Source organism: Perna viridis, chromosome 13 (assembly GCF_037379345.1).
Source record: "Perna viridis isolate PV_CMFRI_1.1 ecotype Kerala chromosome 13, ASM3737934v1, whole genome shotgun sequence".
Classification (NCBI taxonomy): domain Eukaryota; kingdom Metazoa; phylum Mollusca; class Bivalvia; order Mytilida; family Mytilidae; genus Perna; species Perna viridis.
The window spans coordinates 14,029,790-14,055,057 of NC_142457.1; the positions used below are offsets into that span (position 1 = coordinate 14,029,790).

Below are 25,268 nucleotides of genomic sequence, written 5' to 3' on the forward strand. Positions count from 1 at the left end.
AATGCAATAGTGGGTTAAATATAGGTTTTGTAGCACACTAAACCTCCCTTTTCCATTGCTGCGTGAATATACCAGTGGTGATTAAATAGCATTTGCACGCTACTGCGTCATAATTGGTAAATCAGTGTTCAGTAAATTTGTTGTTGCCCTTATTCCATATCTTGTCTTGGTCCTTGGATTACATTCTTTTGATATCCGTTAGAATATTTATTCCCTTGATTACTCATTTATACCTCTCTAGTAGGCTTCTGAAGATCTGACAATAGATTCCTACACAGTATTATTCATATCTTGTTTTAAATTATTGTGGTTAGATGTTCTGCATTTCTGTAGGTTGGTCACAAGGTGTTTTTAGTGGTATTTACCTTTTGCGGGACAAGATAACCCAATTAAAGTCTTGTTAGGTTCAAAACAACCAATTAGAGGATTAACATTTAACCCACTTTTTTTGTGGGTTTTTTTTAAGGTCAAATCTCATGTCATTTATAGTTGAAATAAGTAACATGTGTAAACTAAATGATTAATCATTATTATGTGCACCACCATAATTTTTAATATTAGATATAATCATGAGATAATGGAAATTTAGGTATAAAAAATTAGGTATAGTAAGTTTGTAAGTTGATTTTTGGTTTTTGGTTGTATTAACAGAAATGGTACAGATGATGACCAAAGAGTATTAGAGGAAGCAATTCCTCTTGGATCAGAAGGTATGTAGAAAGTGTTTTATTCTCTTGTTATCTGACTTTCTCAGGTGGTGGAAAATTTTGAGTTAAGTTACAATTCACAGTTTTAGTTATTGATTTTTTAATCAACACAGCATTTTTAAATTTTGTATAGAAGTTAAAATGTTGAAATCATGGATACAGACTTTCAGGATATAGAAACTGTTTTTCTTATTAAAATGTAATTTTTATGCAAGTGAATTAAACAAGTTAGAAAGACATTTTGCTAGGTGAAAAGGTGTATTTCCATTTCTTTGACTAGAGTCAAAAAAAGCTTAACAATCTCTTTTTTACATTGCTCCAAAAATTGTTTTCACAATCTACTTGTAAATATATTTTCCATTTTATCCAAAGCAGAAGAAAACTTGGTAATTAAGTAGCGGACATTTAATGCATTGTATTTTTTGTTCATTTTCACATGTATTTCAGATGTATTTATGCATGACAATGAAAAAAGTACATGTAAGAACTATGGAATATATCCACTTTCAGTCTGTCAGTCTGTGTGCCAACATTTTTTAGCTACTAGCTTGAACTTCAGCAATGGCTGAGATCAGTAAAATATTTGTATCCATTTTAGAAAATTATTTTAAAGTTTTTGATGTTACATGTACAATGGGCTAGTGGCTAAAGACACAGACTGACTCTATGGTAGTATAGTTTAGAATCTTATTCAATCACTTTCAGTCACTTTCAGTCAATATACCAGTTGTGTAGCTGTTCACGTATACTTTATATATATATATCACTTTAAATCTTAAATAGCCAAAATAGTGTGAATAGACTTTATATATTGTAAATCAGAGGGAAAAATTCTGAAAACAAGGCCATTTCAAGTTGAATTCTTGGTTAACATGCTTGAGGTCATGAAAACAAATGTCAGGAAGATATGTTTAAAATTTTGTACTGCCCAAAAAGAGATGAAGTTTTTTTTTTTTATATATAAATTTAACAATATTCACTGACAGAAGAAGATAATTTGTTTTTGTTGTGTTAATTTTTTAATAGTATAAAAAAGCATGAGAACCAAAAATTACCCTTAGTTGGCCTAAGTCTCCAAGACATTAGGTTGTCATGATAATTCCTCAATTTAATATGTTTTTTTGATCAGCGATATTGAATGTTTTGCAGCAATAATTAAAAGTTATATTCAAAGTCATGTATATATTGACAAAATTGAGTGATTAAACTTGATTTTATTTATTTTTTGTGATAGTATTTCATGTAAAGCTGTTTAAGGGGTTTTGTTGCTTTTAGTTTATGTTACTTAAGATTATGGCCTTATTGGATCAGTTTATGTCTGTCATCTCTCGTCTGTAAACATACCTGTATACAATTTCATTCAACAAAAGATTAAATTTAAGTGATATAGTTTATACTGCTTATATTTTTTCACTTATTTTTTTTTTTTTTCAACCTAGTTGGTTTGTTACCAGATAAATTCCATGTGTTTGTTGATTTATTGAGTATTTTGAACTTTTTCTGGTGAGTCAGAATTGAGATGATGGAATCAAATATGAATATGCAGCAACAATTTGGTTTTATCAATATTACAAAAAAAAATTACAGTAAATTCATGCCTGCGTATTAAATGAAAGTCTTTTAGAGGATTAAGTTTATATTTCATTTTTATTGTATCATAAACAATTGAATGTTTTTTTGAGGCTTAAGGAGGTAGACTTAGGGTAAGGGAAATAACTCTTGAAATCAATGGTATGTTTGTATCATATTCAATTTCAACAAAGCCTATCAAGCTTTCATTTGAAACAGAATGAAATTAATCCAAGTAATTTTGATGCTTACATGAGAATGATATAAACAGTCTGAATACAAATGTTCCAGTGATTTGTAAGAGTTGTGTCCCTTACCTTAAGTCTACCTCCTTCAGGGAATATTGTATCATGTATACTGTTGTATTATATTTTTTTATTGTTCTACTTTCAGCACAATCATTTGAGAAGACCAATGGGTAAGTTGAAATATTTGTTTTGATTAATGTCCTTGCTATCAAGAAATGGAGGGGCACTGCTTACTATCATCAAAGACCTGCACCCATCTACCCTAAACATGAATACCTTTGTGGCCTCTTCATATTGTCTAAGGTACCCTGAGGAAATATTGAAAACAGTGCCACTAAAGACACCATGAAACATATCAATTAACCCTTTAATACTAGGGGAGACTCCCACAAAATCATTGAAAATTTTGGAATTTTGGTTTGTGGAAGGTTTTTAGTTAAAATTACTATATTTTATCTGAAAAATACTAAATAACTGAATCGTTACACCAAACATTTCCTCTCTCACAAGAGACAGTGACAATGGGAGAGAATCTCCCACAGGAGCTGTTCCAAAGGTTAACTGGTATGGAAGCAAAAAAATTCCTTTTTCTATCAATACCTATATATGATAAGCATTTTAAATCAATTTATATCAATCTGCTAGGCTACAGTACATCTAGTGCATGACATGCTAAAGTGCCTTCCTCCTGTGCCTCTCTGATTTCAGATCCTTAATAAAACACTGTCTGTTATATTGCAAATGAATTGAAGCCTATGGGTTTATAGAGATTTCCAAGTCCTAATGGTCATCTTGATTTTAGAGGCCTACTTAAGTAGAATACTTTATGTTGACATGTATCTAAAAATAGGGCCATAAATGAGCATAATCACACCTGGTCCTTTCTTTATGAAATATGTTATTAATGATTTATATCAAAACAAAAGGTTAAGCTTCCCGTGGAACATGCTAATTTGTGTATGTCATAGCTGCAGGGCATGCTAAAATATGTATGTCAGGTTCGGATGCAGGTGAACACAGTACAAAAGTTTAAAATCATTATTCAAGGTGATTGTAGTAGACGGAAAAATTCAAATGAATTAAATGGTGCTAATTTTATTATTTTCTTTTTTGGACATTTATTTTTCCTAAAAACAGGAAATAGGGTGAGTCATTACTCATTATGAATATTTTTGTCTTCAAGTTAAAATTTTCTCTACTTGTTAAAAAAATTATGGTAGTTTTTCAACAGTTAGTAAATTAATTTTGTAGAAACTTTTCTTGTCATAGTCTGTAGCCTTTCATAATCAGATGATTTATCGGTGCTTGTAATTTCTTGAACTCAGTAAGGGATGTGGCAGTTATTAGCTGTATTTTCAGCTTTGTATTGCATTGTTAAAGTTCTACCATTCTATTAAAGGGGTAGATCCAGAGATTTTGAAAAGGATGGCAATATTTTGTACAAAATTAATAAAATCCCTGCTTCCCTCCCTCAGATCTGCCACAGACTGATGTTTTTACAGTTGTGATATTAACAACCTATCAATCTTATTGGCATCTAAATTGTTTTATAAAAGAAATTACTTATTTTCTCTGTTGGGTCACAGATGGCTAAAAATCTCAGTTGGTTCCTTTCTGATTTTAATTTTTTGTAAAAAAATTTCCACAGCTTTTTTTTTCTAGGACAGCAAAATATATGTGTTAGTATAATAGTTTGGCACCGTTTATAAAACAAAGGCCAAAGAAGAGGTCATATCAATTCTGGCCAAGTTCTTATCCAGTGTCAAATGTATAATCAAAGTCAAAGTTCAAGGCCATATCATGCTTAAATGATGTGTCCATACTTTGCCCAGCTGTTCAGGACTCCACCTCTGCAGTTGTATCAAGATTCACCCTGTAATGTACTTTATTATTTATTCATGATGAAGAATTTCTCTGGACGTACTGTGTCATCTGCCTGTTAGGCTTATGAAATATGATGTGGTTTAATGTTTTAATGTGATATGTGATATTTTGTGGTCAGTTGTTTACCATAGATGGGGAGCTACAGGGAAGAGAGGGGGGAGGTCGATAGAGCTTTGGCTGTAGAAGTTTCTCTTGGCTTCCTCAGTTGAGTTTTAATTGTGTTACATATTTTACACTAAATGGGCATCCCCACTCATTTTTGTACAGCTGTCAGAAGCCTTTTCATTATGACTATGAAGTAATATGAATTTAGGCATAATCTATGGGGGACATTAAGCTACTGGGGTATTGTTACTCAAACAATGACTTATTGATGACCAATACACTGCCATGATTTCATATGGGTGATGACTTGGCTAGCGAGAAAAAATAAGTCCTAGAGCATCTGCCCCACAACTGAGTTCAAAGTTAAAGAAATCACTTCATAATTACATAACGTTATTTGTAATATAATGATTTTGAGTCATTAATTCTTCATACCCTACATATCATAGGCGTAGAAAGCAAAAACTTATTTGTACTGTTTCTGACATAGGGACACAAAATGTTCCTTCCATCTAGCACAGCTGAACAAGATAGAAAATAAAACAGGTGAAATTTGTCCAAAAAAAAATGTGTGAAAATTATTGGGATGGCATACATGCTTCATACCCCTTGCAAATATAGGATATCACTGTTACTATGTCCTTAAAAGTGATGTGGCTTTGACAATCATTTCAAGTGCTTCCACAATTTTATAATGAAGCAACCTGTTCTAATCAGGAGCCATGAATGTGATATATGGCGTGGTTTATAGACATGTACTACGTTGTGGTCAGTTGTTTACACCTGGTGAGGAGTTACCCTTCAGGGCTTAGCTTGTGTACTACATTTCACTGCTTAATTTATGTCTCTTAAAGCTGGGCCAGTCGTGGTTTTATAGTACATTTGTATTTTATTTATATAATCAGTTTATTTCTGAACCATCAGCCTCTGTTTATTTCAAAACCATGGAAATTTAACCTCCACCTTAGTCCAGTTTTGATGAGTATTTAAAAACTCACAAGTGATCCTTTGCTAAGTTGGATGCTATCCTGTTGCCTGTTAATGTTTGAAGATGGGGAATTTCTCACAATGTCTCGTTCTCTGTACTACATTTCACTTATTGCATGTTTCTTGAAGCAATCTCGTCTTAGTTTTAGTGGTATTTACCATATTATTACAGAACTATGGTCTTATTATATCAGAAACCTCACAAATCTCTCTTTTTAAAGCTACCCACTGCTTAGTAGTCATTTGTTTATTCTCTCGAAAGTAAAAATCTTTAGGTTGTGGCTTATTGGACAGGGTAATGTGTTTCTACAGTCTATTAGCAATTTAAAGTAGACATTCAGTCACAGCATGTATGATCCAGTAGCACTCTATTCTACTTTCTGTTCAGATGACCTTTATGTGTAACTTGAAATCTGATTAGCTGATCAGAAAGGTCATTAGAACAGAAAGTAGAGTGAAGCATTGTTAGCTTCTGCATACATTGACTGAGTGTGTCTAATTGGATTGTCTCTTGAAGCTGGTTGACTAGAAGTAATACTAGTAACCACTGTTTTTTTACAGTAAATTTGGAAATTTCAGTGTTTTCTTAGTTAATTCCTCAAAAGATAGGTCTACCATTTAACAGGAATTTAGTATCTGGACTGGCTACAAATGTATACATAAAAACATGTTGATATACTAAATACAGTATGATTTATTAACATTAAATATGATATAGACAAACATATATACATCAGTAATAAAACTGACACATTTATACATATGAGTTGTACATGTATGCTTTTTATTGTTAACATATTATTCTTAACACTGTAAATGTGTTTATAGGGAGAAAAACACATATTTTAACAGAGTAAGAAATAGTAGCCTGCCCGTCAGCCTGTGGCTATTTTTTTGGCAGGACTGGCTAAGATTAGTAAAAAATTATACAGCCATGTAGTAAATATATTGAAAAATTGTATTCAGGACTGGCTAGAATTTGAGTAAGTTTCCTCCCCTGATTTTAATAGAAACATATTTTCGTGTTAAAATTGTATATTATGCATCTGATTTATGATGAGGGTCATTTTTTTATATGATGATTTTATGCATTTACATCTGATTTTATAATGAGGGACATTTTTTTATATAATGATTTTATGCATCTACATCTGATTTTTTTAATTGATAACTGGATTTAATTTGATACTCTATTGTAAACAATGATTTAAAAGTGACCTCATGTTTAATCTGTGAACTTCCATTGTGGACTACACTCTCAGATAATTTTACTTTTGGTTTAATTTTACCCCTACTAAAATTTGCAGGTAAGGACGATTTTGATCTTTGTTATTCATTTATTTATTGTGCAGTCTTCCTTTTTACCAACAATAATAGATTTTTTTAGACCAGGCGCAGATATGTTGACTCTACACTTGGAGCATAGGTGTATTTTTTTAGACCAGGCACAGATATGTTGACTCTACACTACATTTTTTTTTAATAGTGAAACATGTCAAAATAAAAACCCTTCTGTGGTCATTTTTACAAAAAATAGTAAGGGTAATATTAGTCGTAAGTTATGACGTCATAGTAAATCAAAGTATTGTGAGGTCACAACTTACGACTAATTTTACACTCAAGATTTTTTGTGAAAATGACCGATGGACTGTAGAACCGTTCCAATTAGACAAATGTTTGATTTTGTCAAAAAAAATATGCTTATAGTCTTAATACTGATATTAAAGGTACATATGGATAACCCCTGACCTCAACATGTCAAGGATACAAGGTTTCCTTTATCTTTTCTGTGTTTTTTGTACATCAAGATTTTTTAGAAAGTTTTTCAATCACATTTCTTTTCATTTGAATATGATCCCTAAAAAATGTGTTAAAATATTGGTATGGTGCTCATCTGCTGATGAAAAGTACATTTGTATAGTCATCTGTTTCACCATTGTCACACAATCATCATATAATTACTTGAATACAGTTAGTGAATAATAGTTAATTAAATTTAACAACAAAGTTTCTGTCTGGTTTTGATTTTATTGTGATTGCCCTTATAATTTTTTAGAATTGGCCAAAAATGGAAGAAGTTGTTTAGGACAGTGACTCTAGGTATTAATGACATGAATTTGGATGACCTTTTGTATGGGTCAATAGCATAAAGATACATCTTTGGTTATAAGATGTATCTTGTGTCATGATGAACATATATTAAATGCTCTAAAATGATGTAAGTTAAGAAATTACTGTTATAATTTTTTGGTCTAAGAAGAAATAATCTTTATCACATTGTGCACACTATATAACCTGCATGGCAGGTTGCTTTCAAGCATGAGGTTATTTCAAATAGAAATCATCCATTTGGTATCTTGTTTACCCTCATAAGTTTGTTATGTGTCCATAGCATCATGTTTCAAAGTTTGACTGAGGATTTCTTCAGATCCCTCCTCAACTCAAATTTCAACCTGTCAGCTAGCTTGAAATTTGAGAAAAAGCTCAGAGATTTGATAATTTTTTAGGGAACTATTTATAAGCCCATATCCCCACTGTTTGAATGTCTAGTAATCACAGAATTATTTTGTCCTTTCTTACCCTATAATTATTAACAATGTATGGTAAGCCAACTGGTAATTGTTGGTTAGTATAACACCTTAGTATCGATGTAGCAAGTGGTTATATTGATAGGATTTCAACACATAAACCATGAAAACTGAATAAGATTACCTTGTACAAAACAAACTGCTTTTAGTAATATACTAAGGAAAATTTTTTTTTCGTGGTGTAAAGATGTTTGTGTTTTTTGTGGTTTAGTCAAACCACAAATTCAGATCACCAATGAACCCTTACGTGGTAAGTTAATGAACATGTTCTTTTTACTCTTTCAGGGGGTACAAAATGTAGGGCTTGGGTAGAACAAAAGTATTTTCCTCGCAGAAGTGTATATTGAGCATGCTCTACGCAGATTTATTGACTATCTCACAGTAAGCACAATAAGGTCTATTACTTTTGAAAATTCATTTGATAACCCTGATGGTCTAATAAACTCAATAAATTCATGACTCCACAAAATATAAAACTGTGACACACCACAAAAATTTATACACATAAATTAAGCTTCCTTGTTAATCAAAGAAAAAAAATCAGAATATTATTTGGATTTTGAAGTATCTAAATTTTCCTAATATCGACACTTAATTTTTTTTTGCTTATATTCAAAAACATGTTGAATCCAGAAAAGGGGGTTTATTTTCAAAAGTTAAAAAATTACTTTACCACTATTCTGGAGGGGGGTTCAATCTATGGTCCTTCATTTCCTGATTCCCCACTTAAAAATGTACTTGATTATTTCGTCTTAATCCTCTATTTACTTATTCACAAAAATTAATTAGACAATAATAACCTTCTTAGAGCATATGAGATATCAAAATACAAAGGTCATGTAATTGTACAATGTCAAAGAGAATTTTATGCTTATTTTTTTCACATCTACGTAATGAATGTAATGTTGACATTTTCCTAAAAATGTTGTAGTAGCTGAAATATTGTCCCAACTTGCGTAATTGGGTAAAAAAAAATACTATTGTCCTACAGCTTGTAGATATATATTTTGGTAAATAAGGGATGAGCACACACATAGTTCAGAGCTTACTTGTTCGTTATGTTGTTAAAATCAAAAGGAAGTTGGAAACTACATGACATGAAGTGTTTTGAGGAATAAAGCATGGTAAGGCTATGTGTACATGTACAGGAATGTATGAAGCATTTCTAAAGTAAGGTAAATTTATATTTGACACTTTAACCAATTTTAATATGAGGTAGGTTTAACTTGTTAGAGGATGGTTATAAGCTAGAGTCCTTTATAGATGTGTCACTTAATATGAGTTTGATGAAGTCCATTATAAGTTTGATGAAGTCCTGGGTCCTATTAGATATGGAACAACTTATTTATGGGCTGAATTCTTCCATCATACGAAAGTAGCTTTCATCTGTTACAGTTTGTTTTCTAATTTGAAACTAATCCATCATTTCCACTACACTTAATCCAGAAATCTGAAAGAGTTTTACAAGATATAATTTCATGTCAGTCTGAAATCAAGCTCTTGGGGCTTTTAAGATTTTTTTCTTACATTCATATTAAGTCACTGTTATGAGGATCCTCTATTACTGTACAATATCTTTATTTTTTCAGTACCATATTTTGACCTTTTGTTGTTTAGTAGTACTCCAGCTAAGAATCATGCAAAATGTGATTCATTGGTAAAAAGCCTACATATTTTTATTTTTGATATTTCGTTTGAATAGCCATAGTAAACAGAAATTTACATTCAGTTCTTCATGTAACCCGTGTTCTTAGGAGATAAAAATTATATAGAATGCACTGTAGATTTCAAAATTAAGGGAAATAAGTCTGTAAATGACACTCAAATACAATAGAATGTATTGAATTTTCAATGTTGATTATCTCCTAAGGCAGGCAGATTTGAATGAATAATTACACATTTCTTAGAATAGACCTATAAACAACTATATAAAAAAAAATATGTAGCCTTTTTTGGGATGTATCACATTTTTCAGATTTTGCATGATTCTTACAAGACTGTTACTTAATTTGCCAATATAAATACCTTCTAGAAAATTAAAGTTTATTGTTTCATTGACAAGGTGAAAAAGCTGAATGTTTATTACATGTACTTAAGCCTCTAGAAGTTTCACCATCCAATTCTGTACACCTGTTTTAAAATTAAAACTTCCATGGTTGCTAAAATTTAGCCTAATCTTTCAAATGAACATATTCACTGGTATCAATTCATGCTGTTTCATAAAGAAATTTTGGCAATATAGAGTACTATTTTTTTTTGTAGGTGCCAAAATTAGTACATTTATAGTATTCGTGTGGAAATTAAATTAGGCTTAGGGAAAGTTTCAGTTGTAAGTTTTGAATGTTGATTTTATCTCCTGTTTGAAAAGTTGGAGGTATGAAGTGATCATGTCGTCTGCTTGTTCACCCAATTGTACTTCCCCAGTTCTGATCCTTATAAATCCTCTAAAACCACTGAATGGAATTAGATGAAACTTTCACTCAATGTTTATTACACAATGCCATTGTGCATTTCCTTTATTGTTTTTGTTTTCTTTTTTCTTTTTCTTTTCTACTGTCTGAATGACTCTAGGGCTTTTCTACATGGTTTTTAGTGAGAGAAACCATGGATATCATCAAGTGAGCTTTACAAGTTCATTCTGTAGTGGGAATTTAATTTACATGACATACCTACATACAGATAGCTTTCAGCTGAAGAAAATTCTAAAGCACTGGGCAGGACTGTACCTGAATTATGTTGTAAGCCAAAGTTGGGAGTAAAGATTATGCTAGACTTCAAAAAGGTCCATACTTATGTGAACATGAGATTCTAAACTAATACAATTTTATGATTAAATGGCTCTGCTCGTGGTAGTTGATCATGTCTGATAGGACTTTGGTCTGTCTTGTTAACTACTGTTAAATAAATCTTACTTGAAACAAATTCATGAAACCTAAGGACCTATAAGAACTCGCATTTTGAAATTTTTAATCCTTTACTAGAATTTTTTGCGGTCTCAGAGTAGCATTACAGCTTGCTTCAAATGTGGAAGGTTGTGGGGTTTGATTCACTGCTGAATAGAGTGATGATTTGTTAGCTGTCAGAGTAATGTGACTGGGAATAGGAACAATTCTAACTGTTGACTTTTACTTCAGTACAATAAAGTTCCAGCTCAGCATGTTGCACTAGTACAACAGTGAAAGAAATTAGCAGTAGACCTACGAATCGAGTCTATGTAAAATAAAGCAGGTCTATGATGAAATTAACTAAATTTTCTTTGAAATCTACAGTGCTGTCTATGTAAAATTATGGTGAGTCTATGTTGACCAAAAATTAAGTTTCTAACATAGGTACAAAGCAGGGTCTGTTTGATTGGTCTATCATTCTGAAATGCCATAGAATGTTACATCCCAATCAATCAATTAATTAATTCTATTCTAGGACTTCCGGCCTGGGTTAAATTATTTAATGTATTCCCAACCAATAGCCCTTTCTAAAATCACTGGTATAAAATTCTCTTCCTGGTGGAGAATGGCCAGACGAAAAGGACCTATCAGAAACTGTCATTTGGAATTCTATGCCTTTGGCTTAAAATGAATTGTCAAACACTAATTTTCTTCCTGGTTAAAACCTCTTGTATTTGACTAAAATCTATCATAAACTGCCTATACTAAATTGATTAGATTACTTTTAAACCTTCACGATATAAAAACTTGATATTTATATTGATCTGAGTGATTTATTAAAAGGGATTTCTCTTTGAAGTTTTTTTTTTTTTTTTTCTTTTTTTTTTTTTTTAATTTGAAAATTTCTGTGTTGCATTATGGTCACCTGGCTTAGAAGTGTTATTGAAAAACTTGTTCGATTACAAGATTTCATGCACGTTTATTTTTGTGTAAGAGGTCACTTATGCTGTGCCTGAACTTATCGTCATTTAGGTCTTCAGGCTACAAAATGTTGTAATTTATTTTGCTATAAATTCAACTGATGCATCAAACATACTTGTACTTGTATCTTACATTTTGGCTTAAGTTTACATAAATAGGAAAAGTTTTCTCCCATTCCAAGACTTTGATTTTCCAGCCATATTATATTTTCCAAGGTTTGTACAGATTTAGTGGGAGAAACCTATCCCCCTTACGGATGTTCGCTGCTCTGTTTCATAATAACACGGATTTTAAAGGGTTGTGAAATTTTATAGGGTAATAAAATCTTCATTGCTAGAATAATACATTGTATAAGAATAAAAATTGATGGGTCTGGGTTTTTTTTATTTTGTTTTTTTTTAGATAAAAGCTTCTTAAATTTTGGCAGGAAAAGGTTTTCTCTTGTTTTTTACATAGGTTTTGTCAGAGCAGGTTAACCCCGAAGACATATCAGGATTTCATAAAATCTTCTGAAATAACATTTTATGTTTTTTTTTTTTTTTTTATGAAATTATGAAGAGAAAAATGGGGGTCACCAGGCAGAAGCTTTTTATGCTATGAAATGAATTAAACCAGAGGATTCTGAAAATCTGACAAAAAATGGCCGAACATGAGCAGCAAACATCTTTAATATAAAAATAGGAGATGCCTATTAATGAACTATTAAACTTCTACTGGTCACAAATTCATCGTCAAAGATTATTCTTGATTAAAACTATTTCTCCACGCTCAGTATGGTAAAATTAAGATTTTAAATTGTTCACTTAAGCTTTTATGTTAAAAATCTTAATTTCACCATCTCATTACAATAGAATTCATATGTGTTATTGGACTTCATAAGCAAATGTAATTATAAAAGAATCATGCAAATTAAGAAAAGGTGAAAAAAAAATATTGTCAGCTTTCGAAACAACCTAGAATCTATCTTTGAGTCGCATTTATGATGAAAATACCAGCATAATTTGTAACTGGGATTGGAAAAGTCATGAAATAAGTACAAACAATTTAATTCTGATCTCATCATGCACCTCTTACTTTGTGCCTCCGTCTGAATAATTTCTATTGTGGTACAGGGGCAAAGGTATCAATAAGGGGGTTTCGCTCAAAGTTTTTTACTAATGTTACCTGAAATACCAATGATTCTGTGAAAGAAATATGATTATATACGAATATGACATGCAATATTTGCCTTTGTTTTTAAGTGTCAGTCCTTGTAAGAATCAGGCAGAAGGTGAAACATGTTATGAAAAAAAAACATCATTATTTGACAGTTTGCACCATCAGAATCAAGGAAAGCAGACAAGATTTGTCATATCATGCTGTACCATTGAGTTACAATTTCAGTGAAATGTACTGAAAATGAACATTTGAAGGGCAGATAACTCTGTCTAAAACCCAATTTTTCTAAGATCCTATTGAAAAATTTCTGCACAAAGCTAGTAATGCAGAGATCAAATAAAGGTCTTTAAAATAGAGAAAGTATCCTAGAGTGATATTACATTGTCAGATCATGGGGGTTTTGACATGCATTTTTCTGATTTTTCTTATTTTGCCTGATTCTTACACACTTACACTTAAAGTTTAAAATTATATTTATATTAAAATCACGAACCAAAGGTAGAAAAAAAAAACAAACTAACCTTTAAAGATTTCCAGCTAATCTTTTTGAACTTTGCTTTTCTATAAAGTATGATATAAATTATTTATCAGTTTTAAAGTCATGGTTATCAATTATTTTCTAGATCTGAGACAGTGCAGTTAGAGGTCCCTGTTGATAAAAGATTAAAATGGCTCCTGGGCAATCTAGAACAGGCAAGCTTTGGATCAGACCTGTCACAGAACACTGCTACAAGCACATCAAGTGATATTAGGTAAGTTTATTTCCTTCATGGAACCGTCTCAATGGTCTAAGGGTAGAATGCTGAGTGTGGAAGGTCATGGATTTGATCCCTGACCCAATCATACCAAGAATTGTTAGAGATTCTGCACCAAGCAAGCGGTATTTGATGGGTTAGAGTAATGACTGGTAGGCTCAATGTCAGTAGAAAAATATTTTTAAATTTGTGGATATTAGTTTTTGTGGTTTTCTGGATATTACATCTGTTTGTATTGAAAGTTCAGGCCTCCTTTTTCCTTGTTGTGAATTTGTATTTTCATCTGTTTCACATTTTATTTATATTATATTTCCCATTTTTTACTGGTGATGTTGTAAATATGTTATGTAGAAAGGATGTTAACGTCTTTTGTATACTGTGGACGTATTTTGTCAGAGTGTGATTTTTTGGTTCAAACCAAAAACATGCTTAAAACTGATGAAGCACTCTGAAAGCCAGGGAAGTTTTATCAATATACCTTCTTTCCAAACTTCTAAAAGATATGTCAGACTGGAGTTTCATGCGTACCCGTTGGCAGTTGTTTATGTGAGCTAGCTAAATGAAGATCTGGATCAGTTGTAGTCATTTTAGTACAAAACAGTCTGTTGGATTGGACAATTGTTCTCTTCCTGAAATGCATGAGATGTCTGCCATAGCAAATTAAACCATAATCATCCAATCAATGTTCTATGGCATACTCACATATGTGAGCTAGCACAATCACATATGTGAGCTAGCACAATCACATATTTGAGCTAGCACAATCGAGAACTTTGCCAGTGGGGATATAGAAGAAAGAGAATGGTGTATTGAAGTGCAACCTGAATTAAAATAACATTATTACATATTCATAGCTTGGGTATAACAGTGAAAAATATGTACTAGCAATTATGTAAATCTGAAAAATAACCTAGTAACCATGAAAATCATTACATAATCTTCTCTGATAATTCTCAATAGCTGCAAATAACTGTATTTGATAGCAACAATTACCCAATTGGCTTCTAGACTGTGTATGTATCAGAGCAATTGAACTGCAATAGTAATGTGTAAATTTATAGTTCTGAAATGCTTTAATCTTTAATATTAAGACACCTCTAAAGATAGAATACAAATAAATAGTTTAAAATGCAGGTGTTTTTGTAACCATAATGCATCACAAGCTATTGTTGTGTAATTATGAAAGCTTTATCAACTTTTATCAGTAGGGAAATGCTTAATTGAAAAAATCGACATATGAATCTTAAGTTCAGGGTCATAATGTTATCTATAAAATAAGGATAAGGTTTGAGAAGTTTCTTCTTCCTAGTGTTTGGAGAAAATGTTTGTATTCGAAGGTTTGTTTGTATTTACAAGTTATGAATATATTTTTCTGTTGACCTTAATTGTTTTAGTGGTTTGAATCAGTTTTTAAATTGTGTTTCCAAAAGGAAATACTCCATTTTTTTTCAATTATGTGATGCAACTAATTATAAGTGTTGATTTAAATATAATAAATGGTATATTTTCTTTCTCTCTGTATTCTTTGATATTATCTTACTTTTTATGTTCTTACCATATCAATGTTTTATAGTAATTTCCCTATTTACTTTTGAAAAAGTGGCAAGAAATTGTAAAAAGAACTTTTTAAAAATGGAAATGAGTTTACAATAATTAACTTGATTTGTACTGTCTGTCTGTCTATTTGTATGTCTGTACGCACATCTGTCAAAAAAGCTATGATTTCCTTCAATGGATTTTTTTAAGCTGATAAATTTTTTTGTGGATAGAATTTATCTCCTTTTACATTTTTCATTATTTTTACATGTTTATTCCCCAAGTACGGGGGAGAAGGAGTATACTGTTTTACCCTTGTACCTGTTTCTATGTGTCCATAATTTTTTTTCAACAACAACTCATCACAGCAGTTTGAAATTATAACACATTCTTCCTGTAGGTAAACCATATTGTGGGTCCCATTTTCAGAAAAAAAAATTGACAAAAACTTCCTGTTTACAGAAGACTTGGTTTATTTTTTTACTTTATATTTTTAAAAGTTAAATATTTGTCTCACTTTTCTCAGCACTAAATTTTAATACCATATCTATGTAGGTATGCCATTTTTGGACATTTGACTACAATTTGCTGTTAACCAAGGACTTTAATTGTAATTGAAAGTGGGGGTATCATAAGTGAACAATAGCTTACAAATATCTCTTTTTTTTTCCTTCCTCTTTTTTTTCAGAGATACAAGTTGTTATGAATGTTGATAAATTGGGAAATGCATACCGTGTTTAGCAAATGGGGTTCATGTCATTTACACAGCGCTAAGTCATATATTCCTATTTGAGACAAATATTGGTCACTCCCTAAACCAACTAAGTGTCACAGGTGCAGATGAATCACTTAGGGCTGTGAAAATGGTCTGAACCCTTGTTGTTTCCCTCAAGAAAAAATATTTCAAATTCATGCCACATTTTCACCCGCTCCCCCAACACCCCCAACACGATTTTTCCCATATATCCCTTTGTTTGTAAGTTGCTGTCAAGTGTGTCAAGTGTGTCAAGATTTTGTTGAACCTTTTGTTTGGAATGTGTGGTCCCATCATCATGAAACTTGGTTAACTTGTACTTCATTGTATCACCTTTTAAAATTAATGGTTATACTTTATATTTATAGAAGATGATGCTATTCATACAACATGCAAAGTAATATTTTTTAAAGCATTTTCTTAACTCTTTACACTTATGAATGTGCTGTGTCATTTGTCAAAAGTTTCGTCATTAAATCATAATCATTGCTACTAAACATTAGAAATGTTTATTAATCTTTGTCACAATGTTTTATACAAAACCTTTTAAGTGTCAATATTTGTAAGAGTCAGGCAAAATGGGAAAAATCAGAAACATGCATGTCAAAAACTCACCGTTCTGACAATGTAATATCACTCAAGGATACTTACTCTATTTGAAAAGAAAATTATTTGATCTTTGCATCACTGGCTTGGCTCAGAAGTTGTTCAATAGAATTGTAGTAAAATTAGGTTTTTGACAGAATTATCTGCCCTTGAAATGTTTATTTTCAGTGCATTTCAATGAAATTGTAACTGAGTGGTCCAGCATGATATGGAAAATCTTGCTTGTTTTCCTTGATTCTGATGGTGCAAATAGTCAAATTACACAAAATGATGTTTTTTTTCATACCATGTTTCACCTACTGCCTGATTCTTACAGGGACTGACACTAAAGGAAGCTTATTTAGACTTAACATTAATTACTGTCAAAATGATTTTTCATGTTTGTTTAAGGAAACGTTTAGTCATTTTTTCCTTAGATTTTTTTTTTTAATTTCCCTCTTGTTTTCATTTGCATAAAACACTCATTTAGACACATTTCACAATAAATTGATATTGAGCTCAATGCATTGATCAGAAAATAAATGCCATGTTTTTGTATATGGTGACCTTGCAATGTCATGTGATGTAGGTCATTAATGTTTATTTATAGACCTTAACAGTGGTCATTGAATAACATTTTTCTATTAGGCATGAAAGAAAATGTACTCTGAAAATATTTTTAATTTTGTGGATATTAGTTCTTGTGGTTTTCTGAAATTTCCTTCTGTTTATATGGAAAGCTCAGTCCTCCATTCTTACAGATACACTAATTGCCTCATATGACACCTGCATGAGTCCATGGTAAATACTCCATACCAGAAAGAGGAGGCAATGACCCCCCCTTTCAAACCCAAATCATGCTTTAAATTGATGAAGCACTCATAAAGTCAGGGAGGTTTTGTCCATATACCTCCCTTTCCAAACCTCCTAAAAGATATCTAGATATGGCCAGTGTACACATCTGTATACATGATGTATGTATAATTACATACTGGGGTATCAATTCACTTTATAACTGAAAATTCAAAATTGAAGTTGAAATTATGGTCATAAAATAATAAAAGGTTTTGGTTATAAAATGATAAAGTGATTTTTTTTCTCAAACTTCAGAAAATATTCTGTGATGTTTGCACACAATGGTCACGTAGCATGCACTCAATTTAGGCATTCAATAGACACAATTTACAAAGTACATGCTACATCTTGTATGAGATGGAAACTGTCATTGTAAGTTCCTTGAGAATTAATACCCACAGTACAGTTCTTTTTGTAATATTTAGTTGATGCAACGAAGTGTGCAGTGTGCCATTATATAAATTCAGATGATTGAATTAAAAAAAATTCTTATTTGTATCAGACCTCTAAAAATACCAAAAACGGTACAAGAAAATGTGTTTTTCTTAACTTTGAAGTTGCACAAATTTATTTTTTTTCGTAATTGTGCACTTGTGACATGTTATTCATGAAATATAAGGTTATGTACATTAGTACTTGTATGTCTGCACAAGTATGATGGTAAGAAAAAAGGGGTTATATTTTTTTTTAAAGAAAGGTTATAAACTTTCAATCACCTGTGCCATACACAATGATGTATAGAATGCTTATACAGAGGATTCCAATTAATTGCATACCTGATTATTGCATATTTGCATTAACTGCATAGCATTTTCTCGATTAACATGAATTTCACACGAAAAATATTTTCCTGTGTGCACATTGTTTTGCGTTTGTTTAAACGTACGATAAATGGACAATAGAAGCATTTGTTTAAACGCATGATACAAGCCTTTATTTAAATGCATGATAGAAATGTTCTTTTAATTTTGTACATTCATTATTTCCTTTATTTAGCTGTTATTTTTTATATCTTTTGCTGTTATTATTTTTAGCTTTTTCATTATTTATATTCACAATTTTTTCCATATTCATTATTTGTTAATATTATTATTTTTCATCAATCGAATATCATGCATTTAAATGCATGTTTGGAGCATATGTTTATCATGTGTTTAAATGCCTGATAGAAGCATTCGTTTATCAAAACCTAAAAGTCTCAAGGAGTGTAGCAAATTCAACTGTTTGATACTAAGTTTTTATAGTAAAATTAGTGAAAAAAGCCATAAAACTTTATTTCTTTGTTTGTAATTACATTATTTTGGTTTAATCAATGCCCTAGACTTGTTTCTATAGGAACAGGAAGATGTATAGGAGAATAAGACCATTATACCATACCAAAGTCAACATTTTTGATAATAGCATATTCCTATTAATTGCATTTTTTTTTTTTTGGACAAATTGGATATGCAATTAAGAGGAATCCACTGTATTTATATTAAAACTACAGTATGGAATTTGATGAAACTTGTACACATCTGTTATCAGATGATATTGTTGTGCAATTCCCATTTTATTTTCCCTTTTGATGACTTTTGTGATATGTCCTCATGGAAAAGATTGACTTTGGAATTTGTCTGAATGGAATCTGATGAAACTTGCACAGTATCTTCATCAGATGATGCCAATATTAACCTCTTATTTGGCATTTCCATCTGGTACAGTATCATTTGGGTTATCTCAATATTTCTTTTATGTTCTATGGAGGGGAACAGATGTATCACCTATTGAGCTTATTAGTTTCAGAAATGTGATGTTATTTTAATTTTAAAGAGAAACGTGCATGCAATTTACTCATGGTAAATGCCAATAAATTAACTAAATCAAAGACCTTTTTATAGTTTTATTTTACTTTTTTCTGCCTATGAATAATAAAAATTACAATTTACCTTAAGATTGTGTCATGTCATATAAATTCACAATGAACACACTCTTATCAGTTTAAATAAACACAAAAACGATGACCCAAGTTATTGAAAATGTATGATTAAAGCATGTAATATAAATTATTACAAGTATAGGTAATAAATATTACTGTAGTATCTTGATCCATCAAGGAAGATCTAGATTATGACCCCATTCGCATGCTAGGTGACACGAACATGTAGAATGTATAAATTATTGGAATCGGAATTATAAGGTTAATTTTGATTGTGTCTGTCACTACCTTGTGTGGTCTTCAATGGTACTAGTAAGTTGTGTTTTATATTTTGTTATGGTTACTTTCAAATTTACTGGGGAAGGTAGGAATTTTTTATTGGTACGGCCATGACCTACCATACCACTTCCTACAACCATGAATTTTCTGTCTGTCTGTCTGTCTGTCTGTACAGACAGTTGTTGATTATGTACTATTAGGTCTATTATTTAAAGATTATAGAGCTTACTATTTGATGCTTGTCTTGCTTAATTTCAATGTCTTTGTCATGCGCTCTAATGTTACAAATCTTGGGAATTATTATTTCTATGATAATTGTCTTACGGACATTCCCTCCCATCTTTCCAATTAATTATTTTTCTGACACAGTCGGAATTGAGTTTGCTTTGACATCATGTGATACTTGTGATGCTTAACCATGGCAATTTAACCGATTGTGCATACAACCTCGCATTTCATTGGACAAAATTGATAGCAATCATGAAATTCAAGGCTCAATTAGGGGCATTGGTGTCCGGAATATTTTCAATCACGTTGGTATATTGAATTATAATCTTTAATATATTGAATAATTTGAAATAACTTACTCGTTGAACAAATTAAATAATTGAATTACTAAACGTAGCACAGTATTAAAACAGATTACAAAATAAATTTGGAATGAACAAAGCGAGAAAGTGCATTGGCTATCTTTTTAAAAGATAGTAGTTGTTTTTATGATATCAATTTTTCAAGGGTCCTTTAGAATTGAAGGGTAATATTTCCCCATATCAAGGAGACCAGAGAAAATGAAACCTGTGGTCTATTAATTGACTTTTTTATCCCAGTGATCTTTTATGTACGAACTGTCTGTCTGTCTGTTCATCTGTCCATCCTCAATATTTCTTTTAATCAAGATTGTAGATTGGATACTATGTATATATGCATTAGGTTCTCAGTCTTTTTTTTCTTGGATTAAATATCTGCAGAAAAGTATGAATTTTATTTAATGCACCAAAAAAAAATTCGGAAATATATATTTTGGTATCAATTAGTATGCAGTAAATGCTTGTTATATATACTAATTGCTAATGTCATTAATGTAAAAAAAGTTTGTACCAAAAATAGCTGAATAGAAGATCAAAAAGCTACAATTGTTAACAGCGTAAATCTCTCATAGGAGGGTGGACCTATTTGGTATATTTACATAGTGGGTAATGCATGCCGTCTATCAAACAATACTCCCACTCAGGTAGTAAATTCTGCTGATATAAACTGTAGAATACAACATCTTTACCATAGGAATATATTTCATTGATGCAAACTTGTAATATGTTCTTTGGATTAAATGCGTGTTGGATTATACTTTTATTGTGATTTTCGTTTAATTCACCTCTGAAGCCGCTGGACGTAAACATTACTTATAAGGTACAGAATAGAATGATAAAGCATAATAAGAATTTTGACGATTTTTTTAAATTTTGGTAAAGTTTGAAATGACTATCCTTATAATGTAGTACTGAGCTTGTGAATTAGTGTTAAATTTTGGTATTTTTTAAATGAATATGGTAGCTACAGCAGGTTACGTACTTAAAAAAATTCAACCTTGTTGATTTTACCAATGCAAAAATTGCATATTTGTCATTTCTGTTAAATTCTGTGGTTTTGACACCAACAAACCACAAGATATTGGTATACAGTTAAAAATTTTGTTTTAAGTAAGAAGCCTCTAATATAGGTCTATGGCCAGGTCTTTGGCCAGTAATAATTAAAGGGGTTGAAAAGGGGGTATTTGGGCAAAAATTTCCCAATTTTTTGTAACAGTGCTCAACCAACTTTGAGCTTGTTTTCAACAACTTTTAATGCCTTTAATTATGAACAGGTAAGCAGAGGACATAATTTTGAAGAGGGAAGCAGGGATCCTCAAATCTCTTAAATAACCCATCGAGGATCCACAGTCAGGAGATTTTGGTCATTAATCTGTTTATGTGTCGTTATGCTACTTTTTAGTTTCATTTTAAAAGATTGAGTCAAAATTTTCTTATTTATACATGTTCTTCTAGTTGCAGTACAAAATATTTACGATTTTATTGATATGATATTATACATTTACATGTAGATATGTACAGTTTATTGACTCCTATGCCTGTAATCACTGATCGTACTTGTAATATGTCACCAAGCTCAGCTGAAATATTTTGTATATTTATAGAAGTTGTTTATCAAATATTTCACAGCTGCCTGGGATTGTTATATCAGTATGTGTACAAGTGATTTGTCATGTTCTTGTCTATAGGGAGCAAAAATTAATTTTCGAGATTCTTTTTCAATTTTGGTCCTTACCTATACATTGTATAATATTTTCACAATTTTTAGTCATTTTGTAAATGAGGCCAATTATTTGTTCTGGTACCCCTTCCCTCATCTCATATGATGCAGTAGTTGATTAAAGTGGAATAAAGAAAATTATAGCTGAAATTCAGAATTGTTTTGGATTTTAGAATATGAGATGGAAAAGTTTCTACTGAAACTTACAGTAAACTCCGGTAATAAAGGGGGGTTAAATAGTTATAAATTTTGTTTTGCCTTTTGTCAACTTTAATACAATTATGATGCATTTTTGTCCTGATGGCATGACAAGCCCAGGGATTCAAATCAGCACTGGTCTTAGGTCTGGGACTCTTTTATTTCTGATGCAGGACTGTTAAAAGTTGATTTATTTAGCCCTGGACCTTCACATTTACTTGGAGGTTCTTTCACTTTCTTCTGTAGGGCTTTTCATTTAGGATGCACAAAGGTCTAGGATCCTTCATCCTTTGAAGTACTTTGAACCTACATATTCTAAAAATCCTTTTGGTGATCTCTGAATGTATTAACCATTTTTTAAAGTGGTACCCTGGTGCCTTTGTTACATTTCACAATATCCATTTTTTTCCATATTCATTATATCATTCATTCTTGAAGTCAATTTGAATTTGCATATTCTAAAAATCTTTTTGGTGATCTCTAAAAGTATTAGTCATTATGGAATTAGGTTATACACAGGCAAATATTTTTCACATGAAATTCATGTTAATCAAGCTTCACATGAAATTCATGTGAAATGCACATGAAAATAACATTATTTTCATGTGAAATTCACTAAACATGCATTTAATGTGAACACTTTGTGTGAATTTCACGTGAAGGCTCCACTCACCTGAATTTCATGTGAACTCTGTCACTTAGTTTATTTGCTCAATTCAGGTGAAAATCATTTGAAATAATTTTGCCTGTGTATACTGGTGCATTTGTTAGGTTTTACCAAATGCATTCTTTTTTTCCATATTCTGATAGTACATTTTATATATGAACAATGTATTATTCAGTCATGTTATTATTTTGTGAAAGCAGAAACTTTGGTAAAAAGATCTTATGTACTATTGTTTGATGGATGAGTTTTTCATGTACTCAGTGATCTTATTCTGATTCACTTATATCTGTGCATCACATGTTGGTTGGTTTAGGAAATGCATTGTGTGTAGAAATGGTGTATTGTATTCAATAGCCGACTTTTGTGTTCTTGACTTACATATTATACTTGTTATCTGGACTGTAGTACATGTATATGAAAACAACCATTGAAACTTAAGAAGCCTCACTGTATATCTTTTGTTCAAACCTTGTCACTGCTATTTGTTGACAGGAAATGTTCTTTATTTTGTAGTGTTGATATGCTATTGCAAGAACGTAGTAATGATCCTGAACAGATATTAACAAATCTTGGGTTCGGTGATGCTAATGAAGATAATCCAACTGAAAGAATTCCAGACCGATTTAAAGACATATCCTGTAGTGAAACTGCTCCAAATATTTTTAGTGACAATCCAGAATTAACTCAGTTACTTCACGCCTTTACAAGTCAACAAGAAGCTGCTGGTACCTCTGACCTACAGCAGGGAACCAATATGGAAGCCATTATGACTGGACATGGTGAGTTGTCTCCCATTTACTACCTCTCTTTTCAGGCATTTTATCTGTTTTTGAAGGCTGTCCCATTACATTACATTGAATTCAAGAGACTAGCTGAACTCTTGAACTTTGCTGAGGAAAATTTAGAATTGCCAAGAAAATTTTTCGAATATTTACTATTGAAATTGCATCAATGCCTCTCAAAGAAACGTGTAAATGTACATCTGAATGTTGCCACCATCAATGAAGAAAAGCAAGAAATGAAAGAGGGTCAAGAGGAAACAACTGAAGATATTCCTGGAGACATGGCATTATTTCGGAACATGAGCGATTCAGAAATTTACAAACATTTGAATAGGGACCTTAGTGATGGGCTTGATGTAGCACACAATCCTAAAATAGTATCTCTTTTGTCACTACGACCTGGCTCTCTGAACATTGGGAAAGACATGCAAACTCTACAACTTGCTTCTTTTAGGAGTGTGTCTAGTGAAGATAGCCCAAACCCAAAATCAGTTGGGAAAAAAGTTTCTCATCAAGAATCTAAGACATAAGGCCATTCAAAGGTTAATTTCTTGGTTCTTGTGCCAATTTTCAGCAATATCAAGAAATACGTCAATTTTTGTACTTATTGTGGCAAAAAAATGTACATTTTTCCTTGTCCAAAGGATGATATGAGGTGCTTTTTCATATTTATTTCATATTTATTTTATACAGAAATGCAAATCACTTTTGAGGTATCTTCACATGTGATGATAGTGGGGCATGACAACCTTGAAATTATTTTTGTTGGCCTTAGATTCATAACTTTTACTATAAATGTGTTGTAATTTTTCGTTCATTTGTAAGTTACTTGGAAATGTACATCTGTCTCAACATATGCACGGGGAGTAATACAATTTGGTATGCAGCTCTTCACAGTCCTTAAATAGTATAATGGGATTTTGAATTTTTTGGACTCAGTTTTTTTTAATAAGATAAATTTTCAGGGGAAATCAATCCTTTGAAAGGCAGCAATAGTATACATATCTTAGTATTTACGAGATTTCAATTTTATATTTAATGTGAAAAAAGTTTGAAGTAGACCTTTTAATTTAATTAAGTTTCTTTAAAGGTTATGTTGTCCTTTTTTTCTTCAAAAAATGTTGGGGTACAGAATTTTTCTTCCAGATTTTTCAAAATTAGAAAGAAAAGTTAGTTTTTGTTTGCTTTGATGGTTTTTTTTAATCTGTAGATATATATATGGTAATATTGAGAGACATTTTTTGATTTGAGGTCAAAGGTTAAGGACACTGTTTCTTATTAATGTTTGTGAATCATGTGAACTATGAAAATATTTCAGTGTTTTAGATGAAATCTTTAAGTATTGTCAGAGTGGGTAAACGTATAAGGTATGCTTGTTCATCTTTATTATTTTAACCTTTTTCTAAATTTCTATTGGGCAGTCAGGTCAAAATAACTTGAGTGTGTATAGTACATATCTGCAGTACGGTATTGAAACATTGTAATGGTTCACTTCCTGTCTGGCTGAGTATAACATTCAG

General features: G+C 31.4%; 1 protein-coding gene across 4 annotated transcripts in view; it reads left to right on the plus strand.

The window, feature by feature from the left end:
- The window catches only part of LOC148599676 (uncharacterized), an 89,917-nt gene that overhangs the window by 39,311 nt on the left and 25,338 nt on the right, over positions 1 to 25,268 (plus strand). For 3 of the 4 annotated variants that reach the window (XM_088557989.1, XM_088557992.1, XM_088557990.1), the window contains 5 exons: positions 652 to 710; positions 1,155 to 1,187; positions 2,670 to 2,694; positions 13,736 to 13,864; positions 23,480 to 23,745. In XM_088557989.1, the coding sequence (XP_088414115.1) occupies positions 652 to 710; positions 1,155 to 1,187; positions 2,670 to 2,694; positions 13,736 to 13,864; positions 23,480 to 23,745 (512 nt within the window). The remainder of the gene's footprint in view (positions 1 to 651; positions 711 to 1,154; positions 1,188 to 2,669; positions 2,695 to 13,735; positions 13,865 to 23,479; positions 23,746 to 25,268) is intronic. The other variant, XM_088557991.1, reaches the window with a different exon arrangement.